This window comes from Salmo trutta, chromosome 25, assembly GCF_901001165.1.
Source record: "Salmo trutta chromosome 25, fSalTru1.1, whole genome shotgun sequence".
Lineage (NCBI taxonomy): Eukaryota > Metazoa > Chordata > Actinopteri > Salmoniformes > Salmonidae > Salmo > Salmo trutta.
In genome coordinates, this window is record NC_042981.1 from 2,586,104 (window position 1) to 2,608,135 (window position 22,032).

The 22,032-nt window shown below is 42.4% G+C and overlaps 1 protein-coding gene across 1 annotated transcript; it reads right to left on the reverse strand.

Annotated features, from left to right (window-relative positions):
• Positions 1 to 2,911: 2,911 nt before the first annotated feature.
• On the reverse strand, positions 2,912 to 21,377 carry LOC115161841 (pantothenate kinase 3). Its single transcript, XM_029712653.1, has 8 exons — positions 20,608 to 21,377; positions 19,464 to 19,610; positions 13,059 to 13,264; positions 11,165 to 11,415; positions 9,168 to 9,344; positions 8,085 to 8,208; positions 6,951 to 7,076; positions 2,912 to 4,737 (listed from the first exon to the last, which is right to left on the reverse strand). Exons 1-8 carry the CDS (start codon positions 20,867 to 20,869, stop codon positions 4,687 to 4,689), a joined length of 1,344 nt encoding a protein of 447 aa, XP_029568513.1. The 5' UTR covers positions 20,870 to 21,377; the 3' UTR covers positions 2,912 to 4,686.
• Between the last annotated feature and the right edge of the window lie 655 nt (positions 21,378 to 22,032).

Consider the following 22,032-nt stretch of genomic DNA (forward strand, 5'->3'; position numbering starts at 1 on the left):
CTCACTCTTACAGCAATAACATACGAAAGCACATCCCAGGATGCCCCCAATATCCAGGATATCTAACCATATCCAGGATATCTAACCATATCCAGAGCAGCTCACAGATTACTGCACCTGTACATAGCCCATCTATAATTTAGCCCAAACAACTACCTCTTCCCCTACTGTATTTATTTATTTAGCTCCTTTGCACCCCATTATTTATATTTCTACTTTGCACTTTCTTCCACTACAAATCTACCGTTCCAGTGTTTTACTTGCTATATTGTATTTACTTTGCCACCATGGCCTTTTTGCCTTTACCTCCCTTATCTCACCTCATTTGCTTTATCTTGGCCAGGTCGCAATTGTAAATGAGAAGTTGTTCTCAACTTGCCTACCTGGTTAAATAAAGGTGAAATAAATAGTTAAAAATCCAGGATCTCCAACAGGTACCATACACATCTACAGAGCATTCGGAAAGAATTCAGAACCTTGGAGTTTTTCCACATTTTGTTACGTTACAGCCTTATTGTAAAATGTATTAAATAGTCCCCCCCCCCCCCCCCCCCCCCCCTCAATCTACACACAATACCCCATAATGACAAAGCAAAAACAGGTTTTTTGAACATTTTGCAAGCTGTGTCCTTAGGGTCATTGTCCTATTGGAAGGTGAACCTTCACCCCAGTCTGAGGTCCTGAGCGCTCTGGAGCAGGTTTTCATCAAGGGTCTCCGTTCATCTTTCTCTCGATCCTGACTAGGAGGTCAGGGCCCCTTGGAGGTCAGGGCCCCTTGGAGGTCAGGGCCCCTTGGAGGTCAGGCCCCCTTGGAGGTCAGGCCCCCTTGGAGGTCAGGCCCCCTTGGAGGTCAGGGCCCCTTGGAGGTCAGGGCCCCTTGGAGGTCAGGCCCCCTTGGAGGTCAGGCCCCCTTGGAGGTCAGGCCCCCTTGGAGGTCAGGGCCCCTTGGAGGTCAGGGCCCCTTGGAGGTCAGGCCAGTGCCTTCAGGAAGTATTCATACTCAATTGGTTGGACGATTCTCTTCTCATCACGCATTTTGAAAAAACGTAACTAAAAATGTGGAAATCAGTCCATCTGCCATCATAAACACAATGGAACAATATATTATTTAAATATTGAAAGTGTGTGGGCTACGGAGAGACACAAAATGGTGCAGTTTAAGACCTCCGAGGGGCCCTGGCCTCCGAGGGGCCCTGGCCTCCGATGGGCCCTGACCTCCGATGGGCCCTGACCTCCAGTGGGCCCTGATCTCCAGTGGGCCCTGATCTCCGATGGGCCCTGGCCTCCGATGGGCCCTGGCCTCCGATGGGCCCTGACCTCCAGTGGGCCCTGACCTCCAAGGGGCCCACATTGATTTTGTTATTCACTCAAATATCACTAACATGGCATAAGTCATGGCAAAATGTGTAGAATTGCAGGAAATCAACTTTAAACGTACATTTTTCTCTTTGCTGCCAAGGGGGGGGGGGGTCATGTTTTGCCTGTGAGTTGGGGGCCCCCTACCAAATCTCACTTAGGGCCCCCAAAAGGCTAGAACTGACCCTGCTTAATGTTTTTTTTTTGCTGCAAGACCGTATTTCTGACCTATTTCATAACATCCAAATTCAATCATAGTTACGTGGAATGTAAACCACCGAAGAGGCCCTAACCAAACTACTGCCTGTGAGGCCTGTGCTTCCATGTTGCATATGTGTTGCTACCGAAACGAAAAAAAAAATAAAAAGTCAAAAATAAAAGTCTAAACAATTTGCCTTCACTTTTTGAATGACGTTACTGGGTATAAAAACATCACACACTCACTAAATCTGTTTAGAAGAGGTTTAGAGATCCGAGCTGATCTCCTATAGAGGTTTAGAGATCCGAGCTGATCTCCTATAGAGGTTTAGAGATCAGAGCTGATCTCCTATAGAGGTTTAGAGATCAGAGCTGATCTCCTATAGACATTAATGGAGCGTTTAATACAACTAAGAACTGGGAAATCTCAGACTTCAGTGGGTTCAAGACTCTGGGAACTCTGGGGGGGAAAAAACTAGCTCCGATTAGGAAGAATCGTTTTGAACGGTCATCCAACTCGGGGAAACTCTGGCATCTTTCTAGACCTCCGTCTTTCCGACCTGAAGATCACTGACGTCATTGATTTGACGTTGTCATTGAGTATCCCTATGGAAAACTCCCGATTGCACATGAAGCCGGAAGTATATGAATATGAAGCGCGCCACATTGTTGAATGGGGCTGAATAGCCAAGTACGGGTGGCTGCAGTCCAATATGGCGACCGGAGTATGGGCGAGTGGGTGTATGGAAAGCGAATCAGCTAATTGGGCCATTCAAGACCATCTGGCGTGGCTGATTGGGCTGCACAACCAGGAGAATGGTTGCATCCCAATATGGTGAATGGAGTATAGGTTAGTGGGCGTGTCGAAAGGAAAGTAAACACAAATGCTTTGTTTGTAAAGGATGTCTGCATGTACTGTGCCACTGGCTAACTGTAAATTGGAGAGAAAAAAAAAGACAATTGTGCCATCTGGTTTGCATAATATTAGCAATTTGAAATTATTTATACTTTCAATTTTGATACTTAAGTATATTTTTGAAATTACATTTACATTTGATACTAAAAGTATATTTTAAAACCAAATACTTTTACTCAAGTAGTATTTTACTGGGCGATTTTTCCACTTTTACTTGAGTCATTTTCTATTAAAGTATCTTTACTTTTACTCAAGTCGGGCAATTGAGTACTTTTCCCCACCACTGCTATCTGACTCCATTACCAAGTTAACAGCTTTTCAAATTATTGTTTTCATACATTTTTATTCCTCTTATTTTATTTTGATATCTTGCTATCGAAAAAAACATCTTGTAGATTTCCAGAATTTACTAAAGCATCACCTCAGAAAATGACCTTCAAATAATTTATGACACAAAATAGATTTATTACAAAACATTTAGTAATAATATTTAAAAAAAGAAGTAATCACCAACAGAGAGAGAACTTGGTGTATGGAGTCAAAGACGGGTCTGATTTCAACAACAAAAAAAAGCATGTCTTCACAGGATTGTCTGTATTTCTACCTTTTCTAGACTACAACATACCAGGCACTTAACAGAACTTATACTGCTCAAAAAAATAAAGGGAACACTTAAACAACACATCCTAGATCTGAACTTGGAGTTACATTGTGTTGTTTAAGTGTTCCCTTTATTTTTTTTTGAGCAGTGTATTTAGCTGAACGTGAAGCACTAGTACCTTTATATTCTACAATAAAAGAATGTAAAACAATTACGCTGCACCATAACACAGAACAGGGGGAAAAATATATATATATATATATACATACATACATACACACACACAGCTGATTTGATGAGACTGAACACAACCAACTTGTAAACGTTACTTTGAGATGGGACTAAAGCATGTATATGATTACAGGCTGGTGGACGGTGGTGTAACGGTGTGGAGAATGTTTTCCTGCCACACGTTAGGTCCCTTGATACCAATTAAGCAACGTTTCCACGCCTCTGAGAATTCGGGATGTTCTGGAGGCAAAGGGGAGTCTGACTCCCTGGGACTCCCCTTTAAACCCCCATATATATATATATATACACACACTGCACAAATACAGCAGATCCAGATCCCTGAAAGTGTTGCCTTACTACCGTGTCTTAATGTAAACTGTAATGTATTTTTAGTTGTGTGTGTGTGTGTATAGACTCCAGGAAGAGTACCTGTTGGCATAGTGATCTGAATAAAGGTAGTTAAAGTAGGCCTAATAATGAGAACAGTTGAAACTAGTGAGAGAGACAGAGAGAGAGAGAGAGAGAGCGAGTGTCTCAAGGCAGTAAAAATACTAAATGTTTAACTATCATGTAAAGTTGAATATGAGTCAGGTTTGTTGGTAACAGTTAATTCAGGTGAACACAGAATAACTTAACATTTATGCCCAAAACAGACCCCCAAATATTCCATTTGTCATTATCAGATATCAATCAAAACCTCTTCCATCAATATGTAACAATTACTTTGCAGCTGAGCTGAAAAATGTCACAGTAAACAATAGTCAAAAAGTTAACGTTAACAGTTAATCAGGGTTGAGATCAATTTCATTACAATTCCTGTCAATTCAGAAAGTAAACCAAATTCCACGTGTTCCTAATTGAAAAGCGTTGAAGAAGAGAACTGTAACGTCAGTGTACTTCCTGTATTGACTGGAATGAGTGCCAGTAAAAATGCCCATTGGACCCCAGCCATTGGCCCTTCTACGGAGGTCAACAATTAGAGCTGAGCCATCGGTTGCCGATGGCGATTTATATGAAACATGCCAAACAGACATGTGATCATCCAGCAGTTAAGGCAACAGTTGTGGCGTTCCTGGAAGGATGCATATTCCTGTCAAACATATACAGACGGAACCAGGCTACCTGACTACTATACAGCCTATCTACCTGGCTACTGTACAGGCTACCAATCTAGCTACTTGTACAGGCTACTGTACAGGCTACCTACTTGTACATGCAAGCACACCGCACCAATGGAGTGAGGAGGATAAAAGTATAAAGGTGTAATTCTGCTGGACGGACGGTCTTTGGTTTAAGATCTTAAGTCTAAGTACGAGTCTGGCTTTGGGTGAGAGCAGTCCTTGGATCTTAAGTGCTAGTTTGACCTTCAGGGCCACCGTAGCAATCAGGATGGATCCAGGAGCTCCAGCAAAGCCCCGACTGATCCGAAGTAGCCCTGACAACGACAAGAACAACAACAAAACAATAATGTTAGTTTAGTTGACTGCAGATCTTCTCACTTTCTCACAGTGTTTGATATACAAACTGAGCAGATATACAGTGTCAAGAGGATATGTTGTTCTGTTCCATCGCTTTACTTTGTCTCAAGGATTAAATCAAGGAAGAGCTTTACCTCGTCTTACTCTAGTCCCTCTTCCTATGGTGTTTGATGTACATCTACCAGTATGTGTATCTACAGGGCCTTCAGAAATTATTCACACCCCTTCACACATTTTGTTGTTGTTACAGCCTGAATTTTGAATGGATTACATTGAGATTTTGTGTCACATTACCCTATAATGTCAAAGTGGAATTATGTTTGTAGATTTGTTTTATTTTTTTTTATTTTTTTACAAATTAATAAAAAATGAAATGCTGAAATGTCTCGAGTCAATAAGTATTCAACCCCTTCGTTATGGCAAGCCTAATTAAATGTGCTTAATAAGTGGCTTGGACTGTCTGCAATAAGTGTTGAGTATGGTGAAGTTATTAATTACACTTTGGATGGTGTATCAATACACCCAGTCACTACAAAGATACAGGCGTCCTTCCTAACTCAGTTGCCGGAGAGGAAGGAAACCGCTCAGGGATTTCACCATGAGGCCAATGGCGACTTTAAAACAGTTACAGAGTTTAAATTGCTGTGATAGGAGAAAACTGAGGATGGATCAACAACATTGTAGTTACTCCACAATACTAACCTAAATGACAGAGTGAAAAGAAGGAAGTCTGTACAGAATAAAAACTATTCCAGAACACGCATCCTGTTTGCAATAAGGCACTAAAGTAAAACTGCAAAACATTTGGCAAAGAAATTAACTTTGTGTCCTGAATACAAAGCGTTATGTTATGTTTGGGGCAAATCAAACATCACTTAGTACCACTCAATATTTTCAAGCGTAGTGGTTTCTGCTATGAAAAGCCAAATGACATTTACTCCTGAGGTGCTGACCTGTTGCACCCTCGACAACCACTATGATTATTATTTGACCCTGCTGGTCATCTATGAACATTTGAACATCTTGGCCATGTTCTGTTATCTCCACCCGGCACAGCCAGAAGAGGACTGGCCACCCCTCATAGCCTGGTTCCACTCTAGGTTTCTTCCTAGGTTTTGGCCTTTTCTAGGGAGATTTTCCTAGCCACCGTGCTTCTACATCTGCATTGCTTGCTGTTTGGGGTTTTAGATTGTGTTTCTGTATAGCACTTTGACATCTGTAGATGTAAAAAGAGCTTTATAAATACATTTGATTGATTGAGTTATGGGTATCCTCGTCATCGGCAAGGACTGGGGAGTTTTTTTTAGGATAAAAAGAGACGGTATAGAGCTAAGCACAGCCAAAATCCAGGAGGAAAACCTGGTTCAGTCTGTTTTCAAAGCAGACATTAGGAGAGAAATTCAGCTTTCAGCAGAACAATAACCTAAAACACAAGGTCAAATATACACTGCAGTTGGTCACCAAGACGACAGTGAATGTTCCTGAGTGGGATAGTTACAGTTTTGACTTAAATCAGCTTGAAAATATATGGCAAGACTTTAAAAATGACTGTCTAGCAACAATCAACAACCAATTTCTAAAAGAATAATGTGCAAATATTGTACAATCCAGGTGTGCAAAGCTCTTAAGAGACTTACCCAGAAAGACTCACAGCTCTTAAGAGACTTACCCAGAAAGACTCACAGCTATAGTCGCTGCCAAAAGTGATTCTAAAATGTGTTGAATACTAATGTAATCAAGGTTTTACAAATATTCAAATTTTTCTTCACCTTTGACAAAGTATTTTGTGTAAAAATGACAATTAAATCACCTTGTAACGTAACAAAATGTGGAAAACGTCAAGAAGTGTGAATATTTTCTGAAGGTACTATACAGACTGAACCAAGCAGATATATCGTAAACTGACATTATTTAAATATTATTCTACTCCATCACTAGGGCTTACCTCGTGTCTGAGGAACAGGGCTTTCAGACCAGTAGACAGTCTTACCTCGTGTCTGAGGAACAGGGCTTTCAGACCAGTAGACAGTCTTACCTCGTGTCTGAGGAACAGGGCTTTCAGACCAGTAGACAGTCTTACCTCGTGTCTGAGGAACAGGGCTTTCAGACCAGTAGACAGTCTTACCTCGTGTCTGAGGAACAGGGCTTTCAGACCAGTAGACAGTCTTACCTCGTGTCTGAGGAACAGGGCTTTCAGCTGGCCTTTAGACCAGTAGTCCATGGCGTAGGCCAGCAGCTTCATGGACAGGGTGTTTACCCTCAGGAAGTTCCCTACGAACACCACCCTCTCAATGTTCTGAACAGAGAAACAAAACACAGGGGTTACAGGTCATTAGGAACACTTTCTCTAACCGCCTCATGGTTATAAAATGGATGATTACAAAATGGGTCATTTCAACCTGATATTCATATAATTATTTTAAGATTAAGTTTAATTTCTCAAAATCAATGACAACAGACATGAAAAATAAAACACAAGTTTCAATGCAGACTGGCTGAAGCAGAGCCCAGTGCCTTCATAGCCCTGTACAATGCTGCTTGATCCAGATTCCACAAGGCAGCATCATAAAGAGGCTGAAGGCAAAGAGAGAACATCCAGCTCTCCCCTGAACATCCCCCCCTGAACATCCAGCCCCCCTGAACATCCCCCCTGAACATCCAGCTCTCCCCTGAACATCCCCCCCCCTGAACATCCAGCTCTCCCTGAACATCCAGCTCTCCCCTGAACATCCAGCTCTCCCCTGAACATCCAGCTCTCCCCTGAACATCCCCCCTGAACATCCAGCTCTCCCCTGAACATCCCCCCCTGAACATCCAGCTCTCCCCTGAACATCCAGCTCTCCCCTGAACATCCAGCTCTCCCCTGAACATCCCCCCTGAACATCCCCCCTGAACATCTCCCCTGAACATCCAGCTCTCCCCTGAACATCCAGCTCTCCCCTGAACATCCCCCTGAACATCCAGCTCTCCCCTGAACATCCAGCTCTCCCCTGAACATCCAGCTCTCCCCTGAACATCCCCCCCTGAACACCTCCCCCTGAACACCTCTTTGATGTTTGTCTCCATTGTCTTTTGATCGTCTTCAGAGCAGTGTGCACTATACCACGTCAACACGCAAAACAGCGCCTGAAACGGCAGCCTATTTCCCGCCTGAAACGGCAGCCTATTTCCTATATTTATTCACAATTTCAATTGAACAAATACGCTAGGGCAGTTTAGATATAGTGCACTACTATTTCCCAGGGCCCTGGTGATGCGCTATATAGGGAACAGGGCGCCATTACGTTGTGAAGTAGTGAAGTACCTCGTTGAGCGCCACCATCCTGGTGATGGAGCCGATGTTGTTGGTGATGGAGACCAGGGTGGCTCTGGCTAGGTCCTCTTTAGAGATGGACTCCCGCTTCTCTTTACACACCATGTTCCCAAAACTACAAGACAGAAATACATAAATGTTCCTAAAACTACAAAGACAGAAATACATCATGTTCCTAAAACTACAAAGACAGAAATACATCATGTTCCTAAAACTACAAAGACAGAAATACATCATGTTCCCAAAACTACAAAGACAGAAATACATCATGTTCCCAAAACTACAAAGACAGAAATACATCATGTTCCCAAAACTACAAAGACAGAAATACATCATGTTCCCAAAACTACAAAGACAGAAATACATCATGTTCCCAAAACTACAAAGACAGAAATACATCATGTTCCCAAAACTACAAAGACAGAAATACATCATGTTCCCAAAACTACAAAGACAGATATAAATGTTCCCAAAACTACAAAGACAGAAATATATAAATGTTCCCAAAACTACAAGACAGAAATATATAAATGTTCCCAAAACTACAAGACAGAAATACATCATGTTCCCAAAACTACAAGACAGAAATAATCATGTTCCCAAAACTACAAAGACAGAAATACATCATGTTCCCAAAACTACAAAGACAGAAATACATCATGTTCCCAAAACTACAAAGACAGAAATACATCATGTTCCTAAAACTACAAAGACAGAAATACATCATGTTCCTAAAACTACAAAGACAGAAATACATCATGTTCCTAAAACTACAAAGACAGAAATACATCATGTTCCTAAAACTACAAAGACAGAAATACATCATGTTCCTAAAACTACAAAGACAGAAATACATCATGTTCCCAAAACTACAAGACAGAAATACATCAGGGTTAAGTGAATTGCTCAAAAGCACAGACATATTTTTCAGTTAGTCGGCTCGGAGATTCGAACCAGCAACCTTTCCCCTTACTGGCCCAACGCTCTTAACCGCTAGGCTACCTGTTGCAAAACATTTTTTTTTGCTACAATGTGCACTAATGAATACACCCCTGGTACTGCTAAACGGTTTACCTGGAGGCCACAGCCCAGCCGGGAAGGCCGAATCGCTCGTAGTCCCCTCCGTAGATGTCCCGTACTAGCTTATCCACGTGTGTGCTCTCCCCCTGCGACGCCATCTCCAGAGCCTCCTCAAAGCTGGAGCAGCCAGTCAGTAAACAGCACAGCCCCAGGAATGTCCCTCCACCCAGACTGCATGGGGGGAAACACAGGGCACTGTTATAACCTCTAGTAACCTACAACCATATTAAAACTCCAAATGTTCCAGGCTCCTCCTTCCTAGGCTCCGGCGACGTTTCCCCCTAGCTACAGATCTAGGGTCAGCTTCCCCTCTCCCAATCCTAACTTTAACGAAAGGTGGTGGAAATTCACATCTGTCCTAAGATCAGAATCTAGGGGAAACAGCTCTGTGTCCCCTCCTGCCTCTAGCCAATGCAGCACACAGGACCATTATGACAGACAGGGAAACCACCAAGGACAAGAAACAGAGGCAAGGGGATCAACCACAGCCTGGGTACCAGTCTGGTTGAGCTCCCATAGCCTGGGTACCAGTCTGGTTGAGCTCCCACAGCCTGGGTACCAGTCTGGTTGAGCTCCCACAGCCTGGGTACCAGTCTGGTTGAGCTCCCACGGCCTGGGTACCAGCTAATAATAGATCAGTCAATATGGCTAGTTAACAAGCTAATAACAGATCAGTCAATAAGGCTAGTTAACAAGCTAATAACAGATCAGTCAATATGGCTAGCTAGCTAATAGCAGATCAGTCAATATGGCTAGTTAACAAGCTAATAACAAGCTAATAACAGATCCAGTCAATATGGCTAGTTAACAAGCTAATAACAGATCAGTCAATATGGCTAGTTAACAAGCTAATAACAGATCAGTCAATATGGCTAGCTAGCTAATAACAGATCAGTCAATATGGCTAGCTAGCTAATAACAGATCAGTCAATATGGCTAGTTAACAAGCTAATAACAAGCTAATAACAGATCAGTCAATAAGGCTAGTTAACAAGATAATAACAGATCAGTCAATATGGCTAGTTAACAAGCTAATAACAAGCTAATAACAGATCAGTCAATATGGCTAGTTAACGAGCTAATAGCAGATCAGACTATATGGCTAGTTAACAAGCTAATAGCAGATCAGACTATATGGCTAGTTAACAAGCGAATAACAGACCAGTCAATATGGCTAGTTAACAAGCGAATAACAGACCAGTCAATATGGCTAGTTAACAAGCGAATAACAGATCAGTCAATATGGCTAGCTAGCTAATAACAGATCAGTCAATATGGCTCGTTAACAAGCGAATAACAGACCAGTCAATATGGCTAGTTAATAAGGTAATAACAGATCAGTCCATTAAAATAACATCAAATTGATCAGAAATACACTGTAGACGTTGTTAATGTTGTAAATGACTATTGTAGCTGGAACCGGCAGATGGAATATCTACGTAGGTGTACAGAGGCCCATTATCAGCAACAATCACTCCTGTGTTCCAATGGCACGTTGTGTTAGCTAATCCAAGTTTATAATTTTAAAAGGCTAATTGATAATTAAAAAACCCTTTTGCAATTATGCTAGCACAGCTGAAAACTGCTGTCCCGATTAAAGAAACAATAAAACTGGCCTTCTTTAGACTAGTTGAGTATCTGGAGCATCAGCATTTGTGGGTTCGATTACAGGCTCAAAATGGCCAGAAACAAATACTTTCTTCTGAAACTCGTCAGTCTATTCTTGTTCTGAGAAATGAAGGCTATTCCATGCGAGAAATTGCCAAGACACTGAAGATCTCATACAACGCTGTGTAATACTCCCTTCATAGAACAGCGCAAACTGTCTCTAACCAGAATAGAAAGATGAGTGGGAGGCCCAGGTGCACAACTGAGCAAGAGGACAAGTACATTAGTGTCTAGTTTGTACGTCTACATGTTTTTGGGTTTGAATGTGGTTAATAGACACAGGTGACAGTGGCCAAAAGGCTTGACCACAAAGCTAACCTTACCTGGTCCCAGTTACTCGTTTGTAGTTGTTCTTGGAGTAGACGGCCAGGATGCTGACGCCAGAGCCGATGTTGACCAGCAGTAGAGGGTAAGGGTTCTCCAAAGCGAAGGGTTTCTGGACACAGTGCTCAGGGTCTGTAGGGTTCTCATAGTAGTAACACTCTGAAGGATTGGACACCACTGAGTCTATGTAGAGGACACCCCGTATCAGACAGTCCAGTTCATCTAGTTTCAGCAGCTGGAGATCAGCCATCTGAGGAGAGAAGAGAAGGCAGGAGGTCAGCCACCTGAGGAGAGAAGAGAAGGCAGGAGGTCAGCCACCTGAGGAGAGAAGAGAGGACAGGAGGTCAGCCACCTGAGGAGAGAAGAGAAGGCAGGAGGTCAGCCACCTGAGGAGAGAAGAGAAGGCAGGAGGTCAGCCACCTGAGGAGAGAAGAGAAGGCAGGAGGTCAGCCACCTGAGGAGAGAAGAGAAGGCAGGAGGTCAGCCATCTGAGGAGAGAAGAGAGGGCAGGAGGTCAGCCACCTGAGGAGAGAAGAGAAGGCAGGAGGTCAGCCACCTGAGGAGAGAAGAGAAGGCAGGAGGTCAGCCACCTGAGGAGAGAAGAGAGGACAGGAGGTCAGCCACCTGAGGAGAGAAGAGAAGGCAGGAGGTCAGCCACCTGAGGAGAGAAGAGAGGACAGGAGGTCAGCCACCTGAGGAGAGAAGAGAACAGGAGGTCAGCCATCTGAGGAGAGAAGAGAGGACAGGAGGTCAGCCATCTGAGGAGAGAAGAGAAGGCAGGAGGTCAGCCACCTGAGGAGAGAAGAGAGGACAGGAGGTCAGCCACCTGAGGAGAGAAGAGAACAGGTTAGCCATCTGAGAACAGGTTATCTTCCTCAATTCATCATATAATAGCATTTAAAAAATAAATAAAAATAGCCTAATACATTTACTGACTATACCAAGCATTAGGAACACCTTCCCCATTTCCCCTCAGAACTTCCTCAATTTACCAGGACATGGACTCTACAAGGTGTTGAAAGCGTTCCACAGGGACGCTGGTCCATGTTGACTCCAATGCTTCCCACAGTTGTGTCCAGTTGGCTGGATGTCCTTTGGGTGGTGGACCATTCTTGATACACACAGGAAACTGTTGAGCGTGAAAACCCCAGCAGCGTTGAAGTTCTTGACACAAACCGGTGCGCCTGGCTCCTACTACCATACCCCGTTCAAAGGCACTTAAATATTTTGTCTTCCCCATTCACCCTCTGAATGGCACACATACACAATCCATGTCTCAATTGTCTCAAGGCTTAAAAATCCTTCTTTAACCCATCTCCTCCCCTTCATCTACACTGATTTAAAGTGGATTTAACAAGTGACATCAACAAGGGATCATAGCTTTCACCTGGATTCACCTGGTCAGTCCATGTCATGGAAAGAGCAGGTGTTCATAATGTTTTGTACACTCAGTGCATATATTCACTTAAAATCAATTAACATCAGGACGAAAAATATTAACCTTTCTGATCACGTGGTGTCGTACAACAACAACAAATTACACCCCAGCTTCTCAATGTATAAATAGGTTTCTGGGAGAGACGGGCCAATTCATCACAGAACAGTACTGACCGTTTCCCTTCAGATAGGCCAGCTGCAAAACTCCAAAGTTCAAAATTGGCTAATTTGTAAAAAATAAAATAAATATATATTAATAATTGGTTAGGCATTAGGATTAGCAGTGTGTTTAACGTTAGGTTTAATTTTAGGGTTAATAACATATTAAGACTTTGTTGCTGTGCCTGGATGAGAAACGCTAACCTGCAAACATTACAGTAACTAGAGGGATGGTCTCTCTCTCTCTCTCTCTTTCCCGCTAAAATCTTTTTCCCTCTGACTGTTTACCGGACCCACCTGGCGGAAGTCGAACTCAAACTTGTAGGCCCCACCTCCGGTGGCACAGAGGGTGGTGTGGAGACTGGAAAAGTGTTTGTTTCGAGCCATCTGTAGGAAGGCCGGCAGATCCTGGGTGGGGAAGCGGATGAAGTGGAGGTTACCTGTGCGTCCGCATATCGTCAGGTCCTTCATCTCCAGGTGAACATCTCTGATCCCCGTCTTACCTAGAAATCACAGATTCACCGTCAGGACTAATTTTCTTAGTCCGTATTGTGCTTTTTTTTTTACCCGCCCCCCTCAGATATACACCCCTCCCCTCAGATATACAGGGGTTTCTGGGAATGCCCAACATGCAGAAACGCCCAAGAATTGCGGGCTGCAGTTCCACACTATTGCAGATCTCAGTCTAGTAGGTGTGAGCTTGAAGCTCTCGCCGTTTCGTAGGACCAATCAGAGTCCTTTGATGAACTACGGTGGTGTTTTAGGTGAGGACGACCATGAGCAGCACCTGTACTGGGGCGTAGAAAGAAAACAAAAATCAACCTCTTGAGGAGGTTAGCGTTGATGCTGCGATAGCTGTCAGTTATATCAGGACTGGAGGGCGTTGCTATGTAACCAGATTGAAGGCTTTTCTCTGGGGGAAACAATATGTTTTACTCTTCTCCCAAACTGGGTACAGCGAGAGCTTGATTTACCAGCTGCCTCCGCTGTAAGAAATATGGGACGGATCGACAACCCAATACTGCTAGTCGTGTTGCCGTTGGTCGTAATCGTGGAAGACTAGATCAGAGAGAATGTGAAGCTGGGAATCATTGCTATGTAGCTCTGTGTAAATGTTTTATTTTATTTAACTAGGCAAGTCAGTTAAGAACAAATTCTTATTTACAATGAACGGCCTACCCCAGCCAATGCTGGGCCAATTGTGCGCCACCCTATGGGACTCCCAATCACAGCCGGTTGTGATACAGCCTGGAATCGAACCAGGGTCTGTAGTGACGCCTCTAGCGCTGAGATGCAGTGCCTTAGACCGCTGCGCCACTCGGGAGCCCTGGGACATTGGCAGATTGTTTTTCGGTGGCCCAGAGTCCTGGTCACTAAACGACAAGTGGAGGAATTGGAATCGAGTGTTTTAACAAAACCTCATGGAGAAAAGGATAACTAGTCAGTCGCACATTCAATTGAAATGTGTCTTCCGCAACTAACCCAACCCTTCTGAATCGAGAGAGGTGCAGGGGGCTGCCTTAAATCGACATCCACGTCATCGGCGGGGGGTTGGGGGTTAACTGCCTTGCTCAAGGGCAGAACGGCAGATTTTTACACCTTGCCGGATTGGGGATTTGAACCAGTGACATTTCTTAAAGGCTAGGCTACCGCTCTTAAACGCTAGGCTACCTGCCATCCCAGCAGGATTTTCGTTGATGAAGTTTGCATCATAAAGAAAATAAATGGTAAATATAGCTTTACTATGTTAGCTAGCTAGCTAGTTAGTAGTGCATAAGTAAACAACCTTCTCAAAGACAAGAAGTTATCTAGCAAGCTAGCTATATGCCTTGCCCTTGCGCTAACTAGCAAGCTAGCTAGCTATATGCCTTGCCCTAACAGCAGTATACCCCCACCCCCATGTAAAACAACTATTATATCTAGAAATACAGCATTGTGCATATAACTGCTTTGTAGATGCCTCTCGAGTGGCGCAGTGCTCTAAAGCACTGCACCGCAGTGTTGTTGAGTCACTACGGCCGGGGGTTCGATCCCAAGCTGTATCACAACCAGCCATGACATAAGGCGGGGCAGAATTGGCCCAGCGTTGCCCAGGCTAAGGGAGGGTTTGGCCCGGGGGCGGGCTTTACTTGGCTAATCGCGCTCTAGCAACCCCTTGTGGTGGGTCAGGCACCTGCAAGCTGACTTCAGTCATCAGTTGACACATTGGTGCTGCTGGCTTCCGGGTTAAGCGATGCGGGTGTTAAGAAGCGCGGGGTTAGGCGAGTCATGTTTCAGGGGAGGCATGACTCGACTTTTCGCCTCTCCTGACTCGACTTTTCGCCTCTCACAAGCTCGTTGGGGAGTTGCAGCGATGAGACAAGATCGTAATTGGAGATCATAAAAATTGGGGAGAAAGGGTGCCCCCCCAAAAAAAATAAATATAAAAACTGCTTTGTAAATGCTTAGCTGATATTTTCCATTGTAATTGTTCTTTAGGGTGGCTACCATCCATCCCCATCCATCACCATGGCTGCCTCTCACTCAGCACCACCTTGTTGTCAATGAACACTCACCCCCAGTCTAAGTACTATACATGGAACACCTATGTCTTCTGGATAGTGACGGTCACCTTGCTCTACTACAAACCTATGGAGAATCCTTTAACATACTTAATCAAAAAGTTAGAATGTCGCCGCCTATAAGATTTGATAATAGGTCCGTTTTTTTTTTATTAGGTTGATTATGTTCAAAATGACAGTTCAATCATTTTTAAAAACACATTTTCACTTAAAGTCATTATGGGATATTGTGTGTTGATAAAAAAATAAAAAATGTGATCCATTTTGAATTTAGGCTGTAACAACAAAATGTGGGAAAAAAGTCAAGGGGTATGAATACTTTCTGAATGTGCTGTATACAGAGCCTTCAGAAAGTATTCAGACCCCTTGACTTTTTTCCCCACATTTTGCTACTTCACAGCCTTATTATAAAATTGATTACATTTGAGTCTCATAGCAAAGGGTCTGAATACTTATGTAAATAAGGTATTTAAAAAAATATATATATTATACATTTGCACAAATTTCCAAAAACCTGTTTTCACTGTCATTATGGGGTATTGTGTGAAGATTACAGGATTTAAATAAATATAAATTAAATACATTTTCGAATGGATATTACTTTTTTTTTTAAACAATTCCATATTGATTAGTACAACCCCCCTAAAAGAAAAGTAGCCTATGCCTAAAAGAGCAGAATCAGGATTATCTGCATCAATCCAGTGGACATTTTGTTTTGAAACCTCCATCACAAGTGCACTACGAAGCTGCTACCCAAAACACAGTCTGGCTGGGCCTGAATTATTAAAGGCTACTACACTGAAATGATCAACATTTCTCAAACCCTGATGTGGTTTAAGCACTGTTGTGGACAAAAAATGTTTTTCTAAGAACAGAAGAAAAAAAAAAGTGTGGTTTTGAGAGCAAAAACCTGAAAAAAAAACGGAAAAAAAACTGGTTGAAATTTGCCGTATTTTTTGTGTGCCTTGGTATTGTTTTGGTATCAAGTATTGTTGGTCGCCCTCAAGTATTGTTTAAAAAAAAAAAAAAAAGTTATTCTGCCCTCTAGAGGACTTTGCAGAAAAGAACATACGGCACTTTGAAAAATCAGCAATAAATACAGATTTAAACAGTCTCTTCTCTTTGCTTTTACAGTAAATCTATCCAAATCAGCGTAAAAACACAAGGGCATCTAATTTAAAAGATGGCTTGTCTTTATTAGCCTGGATGAGGCATTATTGATTCATGTGCTGGTGTCACCAACTGAAGAAGTTCGTAGCGTCGGTGCCACCAGGGGAGTGTAGAAGTTAGTGTAGAACTCAGCGGGTATCGTTCCAGCCCTACACATATCAGCTCTTACCCAGGTAATGGAATACAGTGTAGGGCCACTGGAGAATGTGACAACACTGGTTATCAGTACTACCTGACAGATAGCATTTTGTGTGATTATTATTTTTGACCTTGCTGGTCATCTATGAACGTTTGAACATCTTGAAGAACGATCTGGCCTTAAAATGGCCGTGTACTCTTATAATGTGCACCGGGCACAGCCAGAAGAGGACTGGCCGTCCCTCAGAGCCTGGTTCCTCTCTCTAGGTTTCTTCCTAGGGAGTTTTTCCTAGCCACTGTGCTTCTAAATCTGTCAGGGATACAAACTGCTGCAGGGCACAAAAAAGGTGACAGTGTTTTTGCACTGAAACATGTAATAAATCCCTGCTAGGGGGGAAATGCAGGTTTTAACTAATGACAAATAACAAAGAATCAGTCTCTGTGTGTAAAATAAAAAGTGGTTAATGTGAACCGAATTCACAGCTAAAACCTGTAAAGAAAACAATCCAATGTTATTTGTTGACTAGACTTTACTGCAAATGACACTCAAGTCTTGAGAAGAAAAAAAACAATACACTAATATTGCAGTTAGCCATGACAGCCTTTTATAATAGAACGCTTGTGACCACACATCTAAATATTGAACTTGGGGGAAAAAAACATCTTAAAGTAGAAATAGAATGAAACAAACAGCTATTCTATTGTTGCTCTATTATAGTGGCCACTATAGACATCGATCAAGTGTACAAGGCTTCATGTGTGCAAAAATAACGTTCACTGAGCAACAAAGAAAAGTATAATCCCCCCCCCCCCCCCCCCACACACACACACACACACACACACACACACACACACGTGTTACTGTCAAGTTCAACACAACAAAAGCAATATCTTTGGGCTACACGGCACATTATTACATTGTACACTTCCTGCCTGTGGACATCTGTTCTACAGTGTGCCAGCAGAGCGTGATATCCTATGTTGGCATAATTGATCTCGTTCAGGCAGAGAAGACACCTGGTATACCTCTTTTTATCCACTGTAGTGAAAGAATGGAAAGTGTGTGGTGTTTCTTTCACCTCTATAGTGGCATCCATCTTAAGCCAGGCCCAACTCCAGCTACACTTGATCCCTGAATCCACTTGTTTAAGCAACACCGAATTTTCACTTAATTCTCTCATTCTGAAAATTAACCACATACTATAGAGGGAAAAAATTAGTTAACAGATAGTGGTTAGTTCGTTAGCTAGTTAACATTTCACACAGATTGTCAGGGTCCAGTAAGCAACTAGCGCGTTATAACTTGAGGAACAGCAAGGAGTCGTATACCAGTTAATACTATAGCGAATTGGTTACGTTACTAATGTTAGCTCATCTGATGTTGTAACGTTAGCTGTCTGACTTTATTAGCAACACCATGAACTCAATTATTTGATCAGTAAATTAGCCATTTAGTAAATTAGCTATTTCTGTATTTAATTTAAAAGACATTGGCTGAAATGTCTAAAAGCATGTTTTCTCTTTGTCATGATGGCGTTGTGTGTGTTGATGTGGAATAAGTGAAGGGGTATGAATACTTTCTGAAGGCCCTGTATATAGTCTTGTAATTACACTTATGTTGTTATGCAGAGACCCAATGTAAATGTTGGGATCTCTCTCATTATGGGGAACGTACCAGTTGGATAGGTACATATGCTTTGTTATAGGATTTAGTGAACCTTCCAGACGGACCGTCTGTCTGCCTGCCAGCCTTCCAGACGGACCGTCTGTCTGCCTGCCAGCCTTCCAGACGGACCGTCTGTCTGCCTGCCAGCCTTCCAGACGGACCGTCTGTCTGCCTGCCAGCCTTCCAGACGGACCGTCTGTCTGCCTGCCAGCCTTCCAGACGGACCGTCTGTCTGCCTGCCAGCCTTCCAGACGGACCGTCTGTCTGCCAGCCAGCCTTCCAGACGGACCGTCTGTCTGCCAGCCTTCCAGACGGACCGTCTGTCTGCCAGCCTTCCAGACGGACCGTCTGTCTGCCAGCCTTCCAGACGGACCGTCTGTCTGTCAGCCTTCCAGACGGACCGTCTGTCAGGCTGATAATGTAAACCTCATCTATAGGATCTTTTCTCCAGAGGTGTTTTAACATTCTGTAGGCTATACATGTTCCCTGTGTACACCTGTAATGGACAATCAATACAATTGAAAATGACATGGCATGTGAGGTCTTACCATAGACTGTGTTAGGTCTATAGTCTGGGCCAGGTGAGGTCTTACCATAGACTGTGTTAGGTCTATAGTCTGGGCCAGGTGAGGTCTTACCATAGACGGTGTTAGGTCTATGGTCTGGGCCAGACTATAGGTCTTACCATAGGTAAACTGGGACCAGGAGACTGAAAAACAGCTTCTATCTCAAGGCCATCAGACTGCTAAACAGCCATCACTAACTCAGAGAGGCTGCTGCCTACACTGAGACCCAATCACTGGACACTTTAATAAATGGATGACTAGTCACTTTAAACAATGCCACTTTAAATAATGGCACTTTAAATAATGTTTACATATCTTACATTACTCATATCACATGTATAAACTGTATTTTATACCATCTATTGCACCTTGCCTATGCCGCTCGGCCATCGCTCATCCATATACTTATATGTACATATTCTCATTCACCCACCTCATTCATTCTCATTGTGTGTATTAGGTAGTTGTTGGGAAATTGTTAGATTACATGTTAGATATTACTGCACTGTCGGAACTAGAAGCACAAGCATTATGCTACACTAGCAATAACATTTGCGAACCATGTGTATATGTGACCAATAACATTTGATTAGATTCTTACCGTAGGCTATGTTGGAGGTCAGGTAGCGTCGGATGCTCTTTAGGTTCTCTACCTCCTCCTGCTCCTCCTCGGCTGTGATATCTTTGGGCTCAAAATAAACCAGCTTCACCAGGGTGCCACCGATGTCCATCCCAAACCAGGGGAAGGCTGTAATAGTAGACACAGAGACCAAACAGAAAGAGAGGAGGAAAAAAATCTTTGTTAATAATTTTTAAAAAAATGTCAGCAACAGTACATAGAAATGGAGTTCCTGCATAGAGACAGGTCAGGAAGTGATTAGGAGGGAGGGTGAACAGCAAATCAAATGTCAACAACACACTACATACAGTAACACAATGACATCTAGTTAAGGTTTGGCATCAACTAACACTACTATATATATATATATATATATATATAAAATGTCAACTGTTTCTTAAAAAAAATGTCGGGCAATCGTGACACAACAAAGTTGAACCATCTTCTTCAATACAATGCTAATAGATATGACAATAACAGTAGACCGCTGTGTGTGTATACACGGTCCTCCCACTAATAGCAGTGTGTACTGAGACGCCATCTTGTCTGCCTGCTGCTGAAAAACATTCAAGCTAACAGGCTAGTTCACATTGTACAACTGGAAATGACAAGACCACAAGAGAAGACAGTCATTTACAGTTATCTATTATGCTGCTCGTAAGCTAACATTAGCACGATAGTTCTGTTATGCTACCCGTTAGCGCGATAGTTATCTATTATGCTAACATCAACACGATAGTTATATATTAAGCTAACATTAACACGATAGTTATATAGTATGCTGCTCCGTTATGCTAACATTAACACGATAGTTATCTGTTATGCTACCCGTTAGCTAACATTAGCACGATAGTTATCTATTATGCTGCTCCGTTAGCTAACATTAGCACGATAGTTATCTATTATGCTAACATTAGCACGATAGTTATATATTAAGCTAACATTAACACGATAGTTATATATTATGCTGCTCCGTTATGCTAACATTAACACGATAGTTATCTATTATGCTAACATTAGCACGATAGTTATATATTAAGCTAACATTAACACGATAGTTATATATTATGCTGCTCCGTTATGCTAACATTAACACGACAGGTAAAAGTTACTGTTGAAAACGTACGTGGTCTGATCTTTCTCAGAGAGTCAATCCTTTGCCTTGATGAATAGTTGGCTGTGGATGTGCGTCGTTCTCCGGTGGCACCGCCACTACCACCACTACTACCACCGGCCTTAGTCGTCTCCATGTTGTTACCGTCTAATCTAATTATATTATTCGACTCGTCACTCCTGGACCGCGACTGTTTCGGTGGAGGCTCCGTCGTCTCTTCGTTTCCTCCGGTCTCCGGTTCATTCTCGCCGTGGTGGCCATTCCGTTTTTCCATTGAATACAATATTTGAAGAATGACGTTTTGATATAAAAAAAATGTTGTATTAAATTGTGCGTTCCGACCTGAGATAATATCTAAAGCTGACAAGGTTGCTAAATAAAATGGATCTTGTTTGGTATAAAAAATAAATGTTTTTTTTTTGTCCACCAATGTTTTTGATGTCGGTTCGTTTTCACAACAAGATGTTGCAGGAACTAACGCAGCGATCCCTTCAAGAATGTTCCAGTCGGTCAAAGGGATCAAGTTTTTTTGTCAAAAGTATATATATTTTTTTGGTTTAATTTTTAAGCTAACTCTTAAACCATTTTCATAACATTAATCTAATTATCCTGTTACGATAATTCGAAAAGTCCAAATCTGACATTATTTATATATTTTTTTTACAAAAGCTGTATCCCTTCTAGCCATGACTGTTCTAGTCACGTCATTGGACAGTATTGGTTCCGCGTTCAATAGAAGGCGGGGAATACAACACCAAGCGTTTACATTTAGGTCGTTTAGCACAGTCGTGCCCTACTGTTTTCGGTTAATGTACCACCAACTGAATTTTACATTTTGGTCATTTAGCAGACGCTCTTATCCAGAGCTACTTACAGTAGTGAATGCATACATTTCATTTCATGCATTTATTTTTATTTTTTGTACTTTGCTTTCGTCTTGTATTTTGCTTTCCCCTTCATGTGCATTTTCACCAGAGGGCTATGGTCTCATCAAGTACCCCTTATGGATAGGCCAAGTACCCCCCAGGAGTCCTAGGAACCACTGATTTAGCAGACACTCTTATGCAGAGCAATTTACAAGAGCAATTAGGGTTAAGTACCTTGCTCAAGGGCACAGAGAGAGATTTTACACCTAGTCAGCTCAGGGATTCGAACCAGCAACCTTTCAGTTATTGGCCCAACCGCTAGGCTACCTGCAACCCTCTTTAGGATAAATTTATAATGTACAGTTATTTTCACAACCTCTTGAGAGGAAATTTGTGAATTGATCACTGTTTAGACATAATTTATAGAATAGATAATGAAACTCTCATATCTATTGGGTGAAATAACACAGTGTACCATCACAGCAGAAAGATTTCAGACTTGTTGCCGCAAGAAAAGGGCAACCATTGAAGAACAAACACAATTGATTTATTTTCCCTTTTGCAGTTGAAC